We start from the raw sequence: 15,776 nt of genomic DNA, 5'->3' as shown, positions 1-15,776 counted from the left end.
AAGGCTTAATCCTAATATGAAAGAAGTAGTGAAAAATGAAGTCATTAAGCTTCTAGATAATGAAATTATTTATCCTATTTCTGATAGCAAATGGGTAAGTCCTACTTAAGTTGTACCCAAGAAGTCTGGAGTCAATGTGATAACAAATGAGAAAAATGAGTTAATTCCAACTAGGACTATTACTGGTTGGCGCATGTGCATTGACTATAAGAAACTTAATTCAATTACTAAAAACGATCATTTTCCTTTACCTTTCATGGATCAATTCATAGAAAGAGTTGTAGGTCATGAATTTTATTTTTCCTAGATGGCTATTCAGGTTACAACCAAATTGAAATTGCATTGGACGATCAAGAGAAGACTACTTTCACATGTCTATTTGGTACTTTTGCATATCAAAGGATGCCTTTTGGATTATGTAATGCACCAGCCACATTTCAAAGATACATGCTCAGTATATTTAGTGACATGGTTGCATGCTTCTTGAAATTTTTATGGATTATTTTTCTGGTTTTGGCGATTCATTTGATGATTATTTGACTAACTTAGAAAATGTTTTGAGTAGGTGTGAAGAGAAGAATCTTGTACTGAATTGAGAAAAATATCACTTTATGGTAACAAATGGCATTGTACTTGGTCACATTGTTTTATCGAAAGGAATTGAGGTTGACAAATCTAAAATCGAGTTAATTGCTAACTTGCTAACACCAAAATCTATTAAAGATGTTAGGGCTCTCTTAAGACATGCTAGTTTTTATAGAAGGTTCATCAAAGATTTTAGTGTAATATCTAAGCCCTTGAGTAACCTTTTAACAAAGGATAATATTTTTGAATGGACTGAACATTATGAAGAAGCCTTTGTTAAACTTAAAAACTTGCTTACTTCTGCTCTTGTCATTCAACCTCCTTCTACTCTTGTCATTCAACCTCCTGATTGGTTATTACCTTTTGAAATAATATGTAATGCTAGTGATTATAACGTAGGTGCTGTCTTAGGACGAAGAAAAGATAAGAAACTCTATGTGATTTATTATGCAAGTAAAACTTTAAATAGTGCTCAAATGAATTACACTACCACTAAAAAGGAATTACTTGCAGTAGTATTTGCATGTGACAAGTTCAGATCTTATCTTGTTGGCTCACCTGTTGTTGTTTTTACTGATCATGCAGCTTTGAAATATCTTCTTTCAAAAAAGGATTCTAAGGCTAGATTGGTACAATGGATTTTATTACTTCAAGAATTTGATTTCACAATCAAAGACAAGAAAGACACCAAAAATATTATCGTAGATCATTTGTCAAGATTGACAACAGATTCGAGACCTGACACCACATAAATTGATGACTACTTTCCTGATGAATCCTTATTTTCTGTCTCTACAATGCCTTGGTTTGCTAATATTGTTAATTTTCTTGTTTCAGGACATTTGCCAGCTCACTAGAGCATCCAAGACAAAAGACAGTTCTTGAATGAAGTGAAGAACTTTTATTGGGATGACCCTTATTTATTCAAATATTGTCTTGATTAAATATTTTGAAGATGCATTCCTAACAATAAGGTAAGTAGTGTCATTAAATTTTGTCATTCTGAGGCATGTAGGGGGTCATTTCTCATCAAGAAAGACAACTGCAAAAATCTTACAAAGTGGATTTTACTGGCCCACTATGTTCAAGGACTCACATGCATTCTACAAGACTTGTGAAAATTGTCAAAAGTTGGGATCTATTTTAAAATGTCACATGATGCCTTTAAATCCCATTTTTGTCATTGAGATCTTTGACTGTTGGGGTATAGATTTCATGGGTCCATTTCCTCCATCATTTAGTTTCTTGTACATATTAGTCGCAGTAGATTATGTTTCAAAATGGATAGAGGCAATTCCAAGTCGAAACAATGATCACAAAATAGTGATAAAGTTTTTGAAAGAAAATATCTTGAGTCGATTTGGAATTCTTCGAGCCATGATAAGTGATGGTGGAACACATTTCTGCAACAAATCATTTGAGTCTTTAATGAAGAAATATGTAATCACACACAAAGTTGCCACCCCTTATCACCCTCAGACAAGTGGACAAGTAGAACTTGCTAATAGGAAGATCAAGCAAATCTTGGAGAAAATAGTGAACCCTAATAGGAAAAACTGGTCTTTAAGACTTAATGATGCACTTTGGGCTTATCGAACTGCTTAAAAAATATTATTAGGTATGTCACCTTATAGACTAGTCTATGAAAAACCTTGTCACTTACCTGTAGAACTTGAATATAAAGTTTATTGGGCTGTTAAAGCTTTCAATTCAATTACAAATAATGAGCTTGAGGAAATAAGAAATGATGCATATGAAAATTCAAGAATTCATAAAGCAAGAATCAAAGAGTTTCATGACAAGAAAATACTGAGAAAAACATTTAATGTTAGTCAAAAAGTCTTACTTTATAATTCTTGACTCGATTTATTTCCTGGAAAACTAAGATCAAGATGGAGCGGTCCTTTTATTGTGAAACATGTGTATCCATATGGGGCCTGTGATATCGAAAATCCAAAGAATGGTAATGTTTTCAAGGTAAATGAACATCGTTTAAAAGTTTACTTTGATAATTTTTCAGTTGAAAATGACTCTATTGAATTGAGTACTATTGTATATAAAGATTGATTCTTTTTCTCACATTGTTTTTATGTTTTTTTTTGGTGTGACCTTTGTTTTGCTAGTTCTCTCACCCCGATCAAATGGTGGATAACGGTACTTCATGACTCTTAAGTCGGTTCTTTCAGTTTCCCGTGATAACTGATATCTGTGTATATATTTGTGAAAATTCTTCGCTCTTTCTTCCTTCTTTGCATCTCTTTTCTACTTCTCATCTAAAAAAAATGGACACCACTCTTGAAAAATTAAAAAAGTATTTTCCTGTTCTGCCTCAGAATGCAATTACAAAAATTTACTGTGCTAGATGTGAAAGATTGAGATTGTTAATAAACCATGGAATTCCTAAAGATATTCGCTGGCTAATTGAAGCAAATGTCCGATTATCAGGTGAGTCCTTCAATACTTTCATTTCATACATGTCTGGAACATGTAAAAGCATTTTTGCAAAGAAACGTTGTGTAAAACAACTGAAAGTCTGTCACAAATGTACCTAATAAACTTGTAACGTAAAATGTTGTTCTTTAGAAATGATATCTATAAACTGTGAAAATAAAATACAGTTCATCAAGGCTACTGTACAGACATATTTTGCACAGATAAATTGTCCTGGTTGTGATAAGCTCATATCGTAGCTCTCATGCTTGTTGTTTCCTTTGCCAGAGCAAAAATGGTGGTTTCTCTGTTTGGGAGCCAGCAAGAGGGCAGAGGTGGTTGGAGGTAATAATTTGGGAGATTTTCTTTTAAATCAACTCGGAATTTTTTCCTCTTCAAGTACATATGTTCTGTGATGCCGTCTTCCTCAGGTCTTAAATCCCACTCAAGCTTTTGGTGATGTAATGGTTGAAACCGAGTATGTACAATCCACCTTATCCTTTATATAAACATTCATGCTTCTTAAAAAAGGTGCAGATTAGCGTCACTTTTCTGTGGTTTAGGTATGTTGAATGTACGGCATCTGCCATCCAGGTTCTTGTATTGTTCAAACGCTTACATCCTGGATACCGAAGCAAAGAGATAGAAGTTTCTGTGGCCAACGCATCAAGTTATATCAAAGATGCACAGATGAGCGATGCTTCTTGGTAATTTTGGTATCCTATCAACAGTCAATGGAGAAAATCATAAATATGCAAGCAAGAACAAAGAAATTAGTTAGATGCTGTTCTGATGGCAGGTATGGCAATTGGGGGATTTGCTACACGTATGGAACATACTTTGCATTAAAAGGGCTAGCTTCTGTTGGAAAGACGTACAGAAATAGCAGGACAGTTCGGAAAGCTTGTGAATTTCTGCTGTCAAAACAGCACAACTCCGGAGGTTGGGGAGAGAGCTATCTTTCTTGCGCCAACTCGGTAAATACCCTATTACGTTACATATTTGTTCATGCAGTTCCCAGCTACTAGTAGAATCGAGTTACCCCTATTACTGGATAGGACAACTGGAAAATAGTTTCAAAAAGTTGGTTTCCCCATCAATTTTTTTGACGTTATAACAGCTGGTTCGGAATGTCTGACCAAACAGAAGTATACAGAGATAGAAGGAAACAAATCAAATGTTGTACAAACAGCATGGGCAATGATGGGTCTTATTTATGCAGGACAGGTGAGTAGTAGATTAAATTTCATTATAATCATTCTCTAATATGAAAACCATCAGTATAATCAGTCTGTTTTGATGATGAAAATTCACCACTAAACCTGCTACAAGGTCTGATATAAATTCAAAAGAACAAACCAACTATCTAAACACAGAAACTTTGATCTGCCTCTGAAAAAATTGATTACCGCACAAACTTGGACAGCTACTAACTTAGAACACCAAACTGGAATACTGGTATGAAGAATTGATTCTGATTTCCTGCTCTCTAAAAGCGATTCATGTAATTTTTTCAGGTTAGTATTGGTAAATAGCCCTTGGAAAATTCAATCTAAAAACTATCCCCACTTGTAATCTCCCTACTTCCTAGCGGCCCTAGTGCTAGAACTCTGCATAAGCCTGCAAACTTCATTTCTTGTTATGTAGATTTATCAGAATTCCATTACAATACAAGTACTGTATTCATGCCTCTACTCCATTTGGTTTCCCCGATGTAGAAATCCTGTTAAAACTTCTTCAAGGTAAAAAAAATGTCTCGGCTATCATGCCACCCAACAACAATCTTAAATTAGAAAAGGTCCTCAATACACGAAAGCTATATTGACTTGGAAGGTCTTTGGAGCAAGGTTATCAAGCTGCGACAGAACCTAATTATCATGACAAGAATAGCTCTGAACTATGAGTTCTTTGAAGTAATGGTGAAAATGTTAGCATGTTCATCCATTATGCAATTCTACCTTGTAGAGTTTAAGTTATTGCATATAAAATAGTTTGCCAAATAATTGTCTTCTCTATTATTTCTCTCAGAAAGTGCAAGTGTTGACCTTTTTCCCGATCTTCCTAACAGGCTGGGAAAGATCCAGCTCCTTTACATCAAGCAGCAAGGCTGCTTATCAACTCACAGATGGAGAATGGCGAGTTTCCTCAACAGGTATGGCTTGCTATTATATGGTTTTAGCTTTCTTTCTCTCGTTCTTTTCAATCAACAAGCTAAAAAGGTCACATGTAGGAAAAGAAAGAATTTCTCTACAATTATAATTTTCCATTATATTTTTTAAGGAAAATTACTATTACCCTCCTATAATTTGGTAAAATTTTTTTAAAATTTTATCTTCATTTTTTTTAAATTACAATTTAGACCCTTAAAAGGTTGATAACACTGTACATATTCACTCATGCTTGCCAAAAAAAATATTTACAAGATTATTATTATATTTTTTTATTAATAACTAAATAGCCCGTTAAAATTATATAATTGCATAAAGCTTAAAAAGCTATAGCTGTAGAAACTCATTTTTATTCTACCCTAGCTGCCACCTTCTTTCTTTTTTATGCAAACCTCGAGAGTAAAAAATCTAGAATCCATAAATACAATAGAAAGATTAAAAAAAAAGCTAAAATAAAATTGATAGAAATTTAACCCAAGTAATCAAGTTAACCAAGTTATTAGATGAAAAAAATATCTCAACCCTATTATAATAATAAATCACAAACTAAAAATATAAAAAAAAACACCATAAAAATAATTGATATTTGATAATTCTAATAAAAGTTCAATCAAGAACCTAAAATATAAGCAACCTTGTGCACACAATATTATTATTAAATAAATCAAATTAAAAAAAAAATTTAAATAAAAATTAAATAACATTATTTATACTAGGTAAAAACATTAGCCAAAAAAATAATAAAAAAATATAAATTTCGCATAATAACTTTTGATTCTTATCGCAAGGCCTTTCTAATATTTGATTACTATAAATTTTTAACTTTATAAAAAATAAAATTTTTAAAATTTTCTAATAAAATTTTAACCCAATTCACTAGTCCCGTCAAAAGTTATGTTTTGAATATATAAAATGTGCTTGTTTATTTCTTTACACGGATTAAATTAATTAAAATCTGATTATTACTTTACTTTTGAAAGCTTGACCTCATCCAAAATTTTGAATTAACTTAATGAATGTCTTTTTAAGTATTTTTGACCTTTTCTGAAGCTTGATTTTACCCTAATGAATGTCTCTTTAAGCTTCATGACCCTTTCTAAAGCTTGACTTCACCCAATGAATGTTCTTTAAGCTCCTTGACTCTTATCTTGTAATTGGCTTAATTAACACCTCCAATTGATACTTGGTGCATTTAGCTGATTCTCATTACTTTTCCTTTCTACGCCACCACATGACATGAGCAGTAACCTGACAAATTAACAATATTGCAATTGCAAACGTTGCATAGGATTTTCCAATTCCATGTCAATATTGAAGAACACACCAACTAGCTGATGTCAACAACAAACCCACGGCAGAAGAATCGATTATGATTGCTAATCTGCTCAAGTTGCGCCATTGCTTCCCAGAAGATGATTGTAGCCCACATGCGTCCCAGAGCAAGTTGTGGATACTTTATTAGCATTCTTAGTATGTGGACTAGACAAGAAAAAAAACCATGAGAACAATTCGACCTGCATGGAGAACAGATCTTTAAATCCCTTGTAACACACGATCTTGTCAAATCCAATTCATTCATACTACTTGCATGGAAAACAAACTCCCCTTCAGTGCTAGAACGAGGACTACATAGCCCTGGATTGCTCAACTCTAAAGGACGATAATCTGGTGGTAATCTCCCATTAGCAAACCAAAAATCAATAACCAAATCATCTTCCCTTATCCCACATGTCGTGAAATCAAATGAAACAACACAAGAAGCTCCAGTCTTTCAGCAGATCTAACCCAAAATCAATTTTGGGTTTTGTTCAATTTGATGTGATATCCAAGTGAGACTCGAAAATCAGATGAAACAACACAAGAAGCTTCAGTCCTTCAGCAGATCTAACCCAAAATCAATTTTGGGTTTTGTTCGGTACCTTCTCCAAAATGTGAATCAAAGCCCCCAAAAATCTGTGAGAGATGAACGATCACGACCCCCAAAATCCTTGATTGAATCGATGCCTGCTAAGAAACTCATCACCGGAAGCATGAGAGATGCCTTGTAAACATATTTATCATAGGGATTGTATACTTCCTTGGTTATCTGTTTGTAATTCTTGTCATGCTGGAGCTGCATAGCAAAGACACCCCTCCCTCAACATAGGTTTTGATTTAGTTTCAATAAAAATCTTTTTTTATTTTTTATTAACATGATGTTCAGAATAGTTTTTGTATATTTCAATTAATTTTTTAAGTTTTGAAATTAATAATTATATAAATTCTCAAATTTATAAAACTCAAACTATTAATTTTTAAAAAATAAATTTAGAATTTAATAAGTTACACACCTCATAATTTCAATAGATATCCTTAGTTTAACGGTAGGTTGATCTTTCCATAATTTAGTTGTTGCAGGATATAAACGGTAATTTTTAAGAAACTGAAGACAGGGAAAAAAAATAACCACGGAGGGTCAGGATAATTTTCCTTATTTTTTACTTTTAATTGTCCCTGTAACTCTTAACCGTGAATTCTTTCTCACAGCAAATCACCGGGGCCTCCTTGAGGACTTGCATGCTACATTATGCATCATTTAAGAACATATTTCCGCTTTGGGCTCTCGGAGAATATCGTAAGCGTGTACACCTGCGAAGGCTTTAAGAAGCTCCATTGCATCTTGGAATGCTTGGCAGAGGAATAGGATCACTGTTACATTATCTAAAGACATTTGTATGGAAAAAACGATTACTTACACTGTTCAGAATGTATCTTACAGTAAAATTAAACAAGTACATGAATTTCTTAAGAAATAAATAAATGTCTAAACCAAGCATAAACATCGTGTTTAGCATAAATCTTATGTAGAATTAAATTGAATTTCATAAGATTAAATTTGTTTGCATCAAATATTGAACTAATAACATTAAATTAAACTATGTTCTGTAATTTAATCACTGAACTAAATTTAATTATTTTCTTATATTTCCTATGATTCCACAGTTCGGACATGAATAAACAATTACACAGGGATTAAAATGGGTAATTTTGGAATGACACAGCTGCAGTTATTGGAAGAATCTCACCTTTTTGTTTTCCTTTTTTATTGGAAGAGTCTCTCCATTTTAAGCTGCAGTTAAAAGCAAACTTCATGAAACGAAACTTGTTTTGATAAGAAACTAAACCTGTATTCTCTTTCGTAAAGTGTAGAACAGAAGCCTCTGTTATTTAAATTGTTCTCTAGTTCCAAAGAAAAAATGGTATCGTGTGAGTTCAGTTCCAGTTGTTCTGTTTCCTTTTCCCTCGTCTTCAATTCTGGAGAGTCTAATGTATCCAGATAAAATGTGATTTCTTATTCATGTTAATATACAGCTAACAACTCAAATGATCTACGAGACCAAATTGTACAAAAATCAATCAGCAAGTCGTGCAAAGTTTCCTAATCTCGATTTATAGAGTAGATAACAGCAAATGGAAGGAAGATTAAAATTCTTCAATCATTCAAATCACTTAAGATGTAAGGTTCTCCTCAACTTTTTATTCTGTCCAATGCCCAGAAGGACGACCACAACACAATGCAAGTACGACAAACTATAGCAGATTATACAAACTTCCGTATTCCACAATGCATTGTAAGCAAACATATAGTAGCCGATTGTATAAACTTCAACATAGCAGTTAATATGCAAAATTTCAGGGGGGGGGGGGGATTACTAGCCTGTTCAGCATAAATTGAAATACATGCGCGAATACTCAAAATTAGTTTCCTCATCCCTATGAACGAGAATCATCAAGAGAAATGCTTACTATTAAAAGTAACGAACACATCTCACATAAAACTATTTGTAACAACTTAAGAAAGGATCTGGCAGCATCACTTACATGTTTCAGAAAATTAATTCATGGCCGTGACACCCTCTGATTAAACACTCGATTAAACCTTTGTTTTCAGTGAAACTGGGACACTTTCCTGCTCTCTTGATTTCTTATGATCAAAACATTATCAAGCTCCTTCTGCAACTGTGATCTCAATTGGTAGTTCGAAGCCAAACTTGTGTCCAAATTCTCCTTTACAGCAAAAAGTTGCGATTTTCTCATCTCTGCTTCATCTATCTCAGAATTGCTCAAGAACCCATTGTTCCCTTGAAGTTTTATGAATATTGAGTTAAGCTGATCAAAGAAACATCAAATCGAAACTAACATAAAGATGATTCCGTAACTTGAATCCTTACCAAATCAAAGTACTACTTGAATCCTTACCTCATTCACACGATTCCGTAACTCATTCACTTGAATACGAGATTCCTTAACAAACTTATCCACATTTTCGCTAAAAGCCTTCATATCAAGACCTTTTACTTGATAAAACCTCTCCTTCTCCTTCTCCTTCTCCTCCATCTCCTCCACTTCACTCTTCAAAACCCTAAAACCCAATCCAAATTCAGTTCAATTCTTACATTTAAAAATATGAACAAACGAAATTAATTACTATCATCTTTACCTGAATTCTTGTGAATCAGCATCGTATTTAGCATCGAGGCTCTCGATTTCCGATTTAAGAACCAAGATTTTGAAGTTCTGAAATGCAATTTTGTGGACAAGAACCAAACACCTTTGTTCAATGGACCGAATATTTACCATCTTCGATGCTAATATCTGAGACTTGCTCGTTTGCAATTCTTTCTCTGCCTGCAGCCATTTTTTTTGTTTTTTTTTCTCGGAAACCAAACAGAAAGTTAAGGTTAATTAGGGTTTAAGATTGGGAGTGACCTGGAGAAGAGAGAGACGTTGATTTCTGGTGCTTTCCATTTGCTCCAGTCGTTCTCGAAACGCAGAGGAAAGCGCCATTGTTACTATGAACGCAAGGGTTCTTCAATTTTGCTTCTTCAAAATGACAAATGAGAATGATATTTGAATTTGGGGGTTTATATGTAGTTGTTCTGGCCGGAGAAAACGCCAATTTTAATTATTAACTTAATTTAAAATTTAATTTGATAGATATTCATATTTATGGAAAAATAAGTAAATGAATTTGATATAATATTAATTAATTATATATAAACAAGTTCTATGATTTTTGGTTACTATTTCGAGAAATATGAGACGAAAATATTGAAGATAAATCAATTTTTTTTGTTTCTATATTAGAAATATTTTTTTTTGCAGGGATATATTAGAAATAAAATTAATATATATCTTTTATAGAAACATATTATCTCTATATTTTTTTATTTTGAAATAACAAAAATATTCATTCTAAAATTATCTCAATAATAAATTTACTTTTATATATTTATCTTTGTTTCCTCAACTAAATACATTTATAATATCTGTCTTCATCTTTTTTATTTTGAGATACTAATCAAATATTATCTAAGAATTTAATTCTTATGGTTAAACAAGTTTGTCAAATTTGTATTTATTAAATTCTTCAACACCAAAACCCATATGCATATCAGTAGAGTTTATTAAATTTATATCAATACATGAGATCTAAAAATATTTTTTAAATCATCTTTGAAGGAATATAATTTCAATTGTTATGTAAAATTGATCTACAACTATTTTTACCATCAAATAAATTTTACAAATAAATTGCTAAATTTAAATTTAAATTTTATTTTTATTTATAATGCTTATTTTATTAAATTCAAATACAACCCTAAAACAATTAATTTAATGTACATGCCGGTTCCAAATCTTTTGAATTAATATGTATTTAAATCTTTAAATTAAAAACAAACATAATTTTTTTTCACATGCATCCATCAAAAGATATATATATATATATATATATATATATATATATATATATATATATATTGACTTGATAATGTCAGGGAAAAATTATTTTACAAAATTCCTCAAAAAATATCATATATTAAAAAATTAAAAGAAATGCACTTAGATTATGCGCATTACGACACTCCACTCGTGTATGAGACTTTCTATCTTTTAATATAATTAGGCTAAGCACACTCAACCCTAAAAAAAATAAAAATAAAGAAGATAATATGTTATTTGATGAAGTGACGTGTTGTCTACATTTGATAATAGGATGATCTTTAAGACCAATTTAATCTTTATTTTTAAAATAAAAAATGAAAATTATCATAACTCACCTTTTATTTTCAATTTTTAAACATTTCTTAAAAGTACAAAAACTCTAAAAAATAATAATATGTTTTTAATAAAATTTCTCCAATTCTTAGAACTTGGCTATTTTCTTAACTTTTTTTTATATTTTTGATATGTTTATATATTTTATCTTGACCAGGAGTAGGTGCAAAAAAAATGAGTGTGAGTTGAGAAATTAATAAAAAAATGATGAGCAATAATGAATACGAAAAAAATTAAAAACTAGAAATAGTGAAAAAATAAAAAGAGAAAAACAAAATGTAAGAACAACAACATTGTTGTACCATTTATAAGTATCATTATCATTTTTTCCATATCCTAATCCTATTTTATGACTTTTTTTAAAATACAAACCAAATATACCAAATACACACATATGACCCCTCTCTCACCTAAAACCAAACAAAACATTCTCTGGATCACTTGAACTTGAGCATCCTATAAACCACACCATTATTCTAACCACCACCACCACCATAATCGATCCAATCACCAAGCCACATTGAAACAATGATAAAAAAAACAACCCATAAAAATAAACATTAATATTTTAATCAAATAAAAACAATAATTATTCATATTTAAACAATAAAAAATTAAAATGTATAGTAGAATCACGATAAAATTAAAAAGTTTTAAGGAACAAGTGAACTATGTGACCAGGATTCATGATAAACCATAAAATTTTGAATGCACGCGAAGAACTAGAAAACTTAATTCCATTTAGAGTGGGAGTTATCAACAAAATAATTAATTAAAAGTTATAAATTAGCTTAGATTTCACAGGAGAATCATTAAAGGAGAAGCTTAGTTTTTATTAGAAGTTTATAAAGTCTCTTTATTTAATATCAATAATTATATAGGATTAAAATTACAAATTTAAATAAGATTCAAATTATATATCAATATATATAAAGGGCCATACAATTACCGTACACAATGATCAACTTTATATATGTAATTTTAATACAATTTATCTTTCATTTCTAGTTTTCATTGTTTTCCTTGATAGCTTTATTTATTTCTTGCTTTGACATTTCAACACCTTTAATTTTTTTTTTTAAACACTTAGGTTCTTTCATGCATGGTAGATAAAACAAATAACTTTTTTGAAGGTTTGAGATTTGATATCCCTACACTTCAATTGATTTTGCAAGCCTACTACCTATTTTTTTTATGATTTATTTTCTAATTATATTTTATTTTTATTAAAAGGAAGAAAAAAAAACATAGTATAATTGAGCTAGAATTATTTGTTAGGTGCTCCTAAACCACCGAACCAGCCTCATCTAATTAGCAACAGGGCTTCACACGTGTTCATCCATTGTTCTTTCTCGCTCTTCAACCACGAAGATGATGACGACACCGTGACAACAACAACAACACGAAGGAGAGAGCAAAAAAAGAAAGAAATTTGAGCAAACCACTCTCTCCATTACAATAGAAATTTTTAAATTCAAAATTTAACTTGTACGTGAGTGTAATATTGTATTAGTTTTAGTATATGTAATCATTGAAATTTAGGAAATTTAAATTTTATATGTGAGCTACGAATTTGAAGCTATTTATTTGGATTTTCTTGATGTAGAATTAAGCTTCTTAGGACATAAATCACTCAATTAATCCTGAATTTTCAAAGTCAAATACATTCTTGATGCATGTATTTGACTATATACATGATTATTGCAGTTTGCACTCATGTGTCAATGTTTTTTCCTGCATATGTTTTTAGATCATTAAGTTTTGTGTTTTTCATGTATTTTATTGTTTTCATTACTTTTGCTTTTTTTTTTTTGTGAATTTGTAGTGTTATATATGTTTTCTCCATGTGAGCCTTTTGCTTGCATTGCATTATAGACACAATATAATTAAATAAAAATTAATTGAGAAATGATGTCCTATGATGATATTTTGTGTGACTATGTATAGTGGTTACATCTATGCCAATGTTTTATTATGCGTTTAAAAGGTGCATGGCAACTCCAGTGTAAAACCTATCCCTACTCCTGAAAATTATAATCCTGCTTGCTTATTTGCTAAAATACTTGTCTACTTATATATTTGTTTTTTTTTCTTTTATGCTATTGTAAACCACTGGCCTAAAATTGGTAAATCAATGCTAGAAATGGTAAAAATATTTATAGAGAAACGATAATTAAGAAGAAAAATTATTAAAGATGAGGATAAAAACTTTCAAAAATTTAATGAAATAAAGTAATAAATTGGTACAAAAAATGTAACCAATTGATGAAACATGTAAATTCCCCAATTGAGTTGAATAATTATGTACAAGAAGTTTTTTTTTAATGAATTGGGGTGAAAATAGTTATACAATAATAATAATAATAATATATTTGAATTTTAAATAAAATAATGTGTGATTTTACGCGTGAAAAATGTTGATTGTCGATATAAGCATCACATACAATCATGCTATTTTGACTGCAAGTGATGCGTAAAATTCAGATTTTTGGTGTAAATTTAAGGTATCAATCATATCTCTCAATTTGATTGTTAGATTGTGCTGAAATTTTACAAAGAGTCTCACATATTTTCCTACCTTGGGTAAAACTTTTAAGTCAATCTGAATTTGAGAAGGCTATACAAAATTACCATTAGCCGAGATATAATACCTGTAATAAGTGGGAAGGGCATTCTGGTCACTATACTTAAAAGAAAAATATAAGCTCCATTTAAATGGAGTAGCTGACGCTAATAAAAAGAGAAAATGCCTCTTCTTTTCTCCATTCTTTCAACTCATCTTCCTCTTAGAGAAACACCATGAGAGTTTGGTTTTTTTTGATGTTGCAAGAGTGACTTAGTGATGAAGTCATCTAAAGATTTAAACACATAGCTTAAGAAATCATTTAGAGAAAGAGTTAGAGAAAGGCTAGAGACAAAACACAATGATAGCAGAAACTTCGACAGCTATATGTCTGCCATTCATAGTTAGATTAAGATGAGTTTTGGTTATGTTGTTCTTCTCAATGTCTTCCACATTCTCACCAGATGGATTTTCTATATAAGTCTTAGTTTGAGAGTTATTGCTAGTAGAAAAATTATAGAAGAAATACCCTTTTCTGGAAAGTCTCAGTCGTCGACCATTTTATCCTTCATCCACCGTTGGATTGGGCTGGCATTTAGATATGTTGTACATCAAGATGTGTTCTAAATTATAAATGAAAAAGATCAGAAACAAACACTCCGTTTAAAAATTATTCTTCCAGAACAGTAGATCTGTAATTTTTTAGGTTAGTCCAGTTTTGTTCCAATATAAGGATATTTAATTCTTGGATTTATCTAAATTGTAGATATTTTATGCTAAGCATGATGATGTATAACCTCACATGGGATTAATTAAATATTAAGTTTACATATATGGATATGGAAGAACAAGGCCTTTAGGGCCGGTCATGTATGTTGTTTAAGGAATTTAGGTATGTGAGTTTAATTATATATGAATGGTGAAATATTTTGGAATGTCCACCATGTGTATGATGAAATAAGTATTGGTGTTTAAAAAAATGGAAAATTCTATGTTAAAATCCTAAATTGATATGGTAAATATTAATTTTTAGGTTGTTGATGCGAACCTCGTGATCACGTGGTCATACAACCCACAGATAAAGACACCAATTCTCGAAAAGCTAAGTAACTCAGGTTTGATAGGAGTGTGACACAAAGACAACTTGTACCTAGGCACCAGCACTATTGAAAACAGAATACCCCTACCCAACAAATATTGATTCGTGAACGAGAAGTATAAGGATGACGTCACAAAGCTAGTTGTTCTTCAATAAGTCGTTTTCAATTCTTTAGAGAACCAAGGAAGGGAGATTATCCCACCAACACATAACAAGTGCGGTAAATAAGAATTTTTATTAATCTAAATTGTCTAACTTACATGTCTGGTTATGCATTTATTTATAGTAACTCTAGACTTAAATAAACCCTAATGGACCCCCCTTAGGTGGACTTATATGAGGCCCACTTACAATTGACCCAAATAAGTAATAATAAACAAAAACTAAGAAAAAAATAATAAAAATCTAAAAATTGCTATCCTAAATATGTTAGAATCAGATTTGTCACCTTTAAGAAGTTCCAAATAGACTAGAAAATATTATTTGAAGGTAGAATTAATTCTGAAGTCTTCTTTCCTTATTGTAGCTAGGATGAATAAGACCATCATCTAATGGTTGAGGTTTTTAACCCTAACACAAATGACTGGGATGATGTGTTAATGTTGGAAAGAAATCACTAGAATCAGCATATAATCAATGAGAATATTGTAGTTTCCTCATTTGTATTATTTGGCTACAAATCAGCTGGGATTTGCATTCTAGATTAATGCATTGAAACTTTCCTAACAAGAGCTGTGTATGGACTATATATACGCTGCCTCTGCTAACTTAAAGGAAAAAAAAAAGAGCAGAAGAGAAAAAAAAGAAGGAGAAAAGGGACGAAAAAGAAAAA

The 15,776-nt window shown here is 31.1% G+C and overlaps 2 protein-coding genes across 5 annotated transcripts; one reads left to right on the top strand and one right to left on the bottom strand.

Annotated features, from left to right (window-relative positions):
• The first annotated feature begins 3,419 nt into the window (after positions 1–3,419).
• Positions 3,420–7,826, top strand: LOC133699468 (beta-amyrin synthase 2-like). Its single transcript, XM_062122702.1, has 6 exons — positions 3,420–3,493; positions 3,579–3,722; positions 3,815–3,992; positions 4,162–4,242; positions 5,084–5,167; positions 7,710–7,826. The coding sequence occupies exons 1-6, from the start codon at positions 3,480–3,482 to the stop codon at positions 7,824–7,826; spliced, it is 618 nt and encodes a 205-aa protein (XP_061978686.1). The 5' UTR covers positions 3,420–3,479.
• On the bottom strand, positions 7,619–10,044 carry LOC133699125 (uncharacterized). 4 transcript variants are annotated; one of them, XR_009843235.1, is made up of 6 exons: positions 9,933–10,044; positions 9,664–9,851; positions 9,423–9,585; positions 9,045–9,332; positions 8,249–8,292; positions 7,619–7,883 (listed from the first exon to the last, which is right to left on the bottom strand). XR_009843235.1 is itself a non-coding variant. In XM_062122270.1 (4 exons), the coding sequence occupies exons 1-4, from the start codon at positions 10,008–10,010 to the stop codon at positions 9,111–9,113; spliced, it is 651 nt and encodes a 216-aa protein (XP_061978254.1). In that variant the 5' UTR covers positions 10,011–10,044; the 3' UTR covers positions 8,635–9,110. The 4 variants fall into 4 exon arrangements, 2 of the variants coding, with proteins under 2 accessions (XP_061978254.1, XP_061978256.1); XR_009843236.1 differs by lacking the exon at positions 8,249–8,292; XM_062122270.1 differs by lacking the exons at positions 7,619–7,883; positions 8,249–8,292 and having other exon boundaries at positions 8,635–9,332.
• Between the last annotated feature and the right edge of the window lie 5,732 nt (positions 10,045–15,776).

This window comes from Populus nigra, chromosome 7 (genome assembly GCF_951802175.1).
Source record: "Populus nigra chromosome 7, ddPopNigr1.1, whole genome shotgun sequence".
Lineage (NCBI taxonomy): Eukaryota > Viridiplantae > Streptophyta > Magnoliopsida > Malpighiales > Salicaceae > Populus > Populus nigra.
The sequence above is the reverse complement of the archived record's forward strand: the minus strand, read 5'-3'. Positions and strand labels throughout refer to the sequence as shown.

What these genes read in the sequence shown, in the direction of transcription:
- LOC133699468 (XM_062122702.1), top strand. An exon ending in CAGATGAGCGATGCTTCTTG is followed by an intron (nt 3,723 to 3,814) that starts GTAATTTTGGTA and finishes TTCTGATGGCAG; the next exon opens with GTATGGCAATTGGGGGATTT. An exon ending in ATCTTTCTTGCGCCAACTCG is followed by an intron (nt 3,993 to 4,161) that starts GTAAATACCCTA and finishes CTGACCAAACAG; the next exon opens with AAGTATACAGAGATAGAAGG.
- LOC133699125 (XM_062122270.1), bottom strand. Translation starts at nt 10,010, where the DNA reads ATGGCGCTTTCCTCTGCGTTTCGAGAACGACTGGAGCAAATGGAAAGC. An exon ending in GCTGATTCACAAGAATTCAG is followed by an intron (nt 9,586 to 9,663) that starts GTAAAGATGATA and finishes ATTGGGTTTTAG; the next exon opens with GGTTTTGAAGAGTGAAGTGG. An exon ending in TACGGAATCGTGTGAATGAG is followed by an intron (nt 9,333 to 9,422) that starts GTAAGGATTCAA and finishes TTCTTTGATCAG; the next exon opens with CTTAACTCAATATTCATAAA.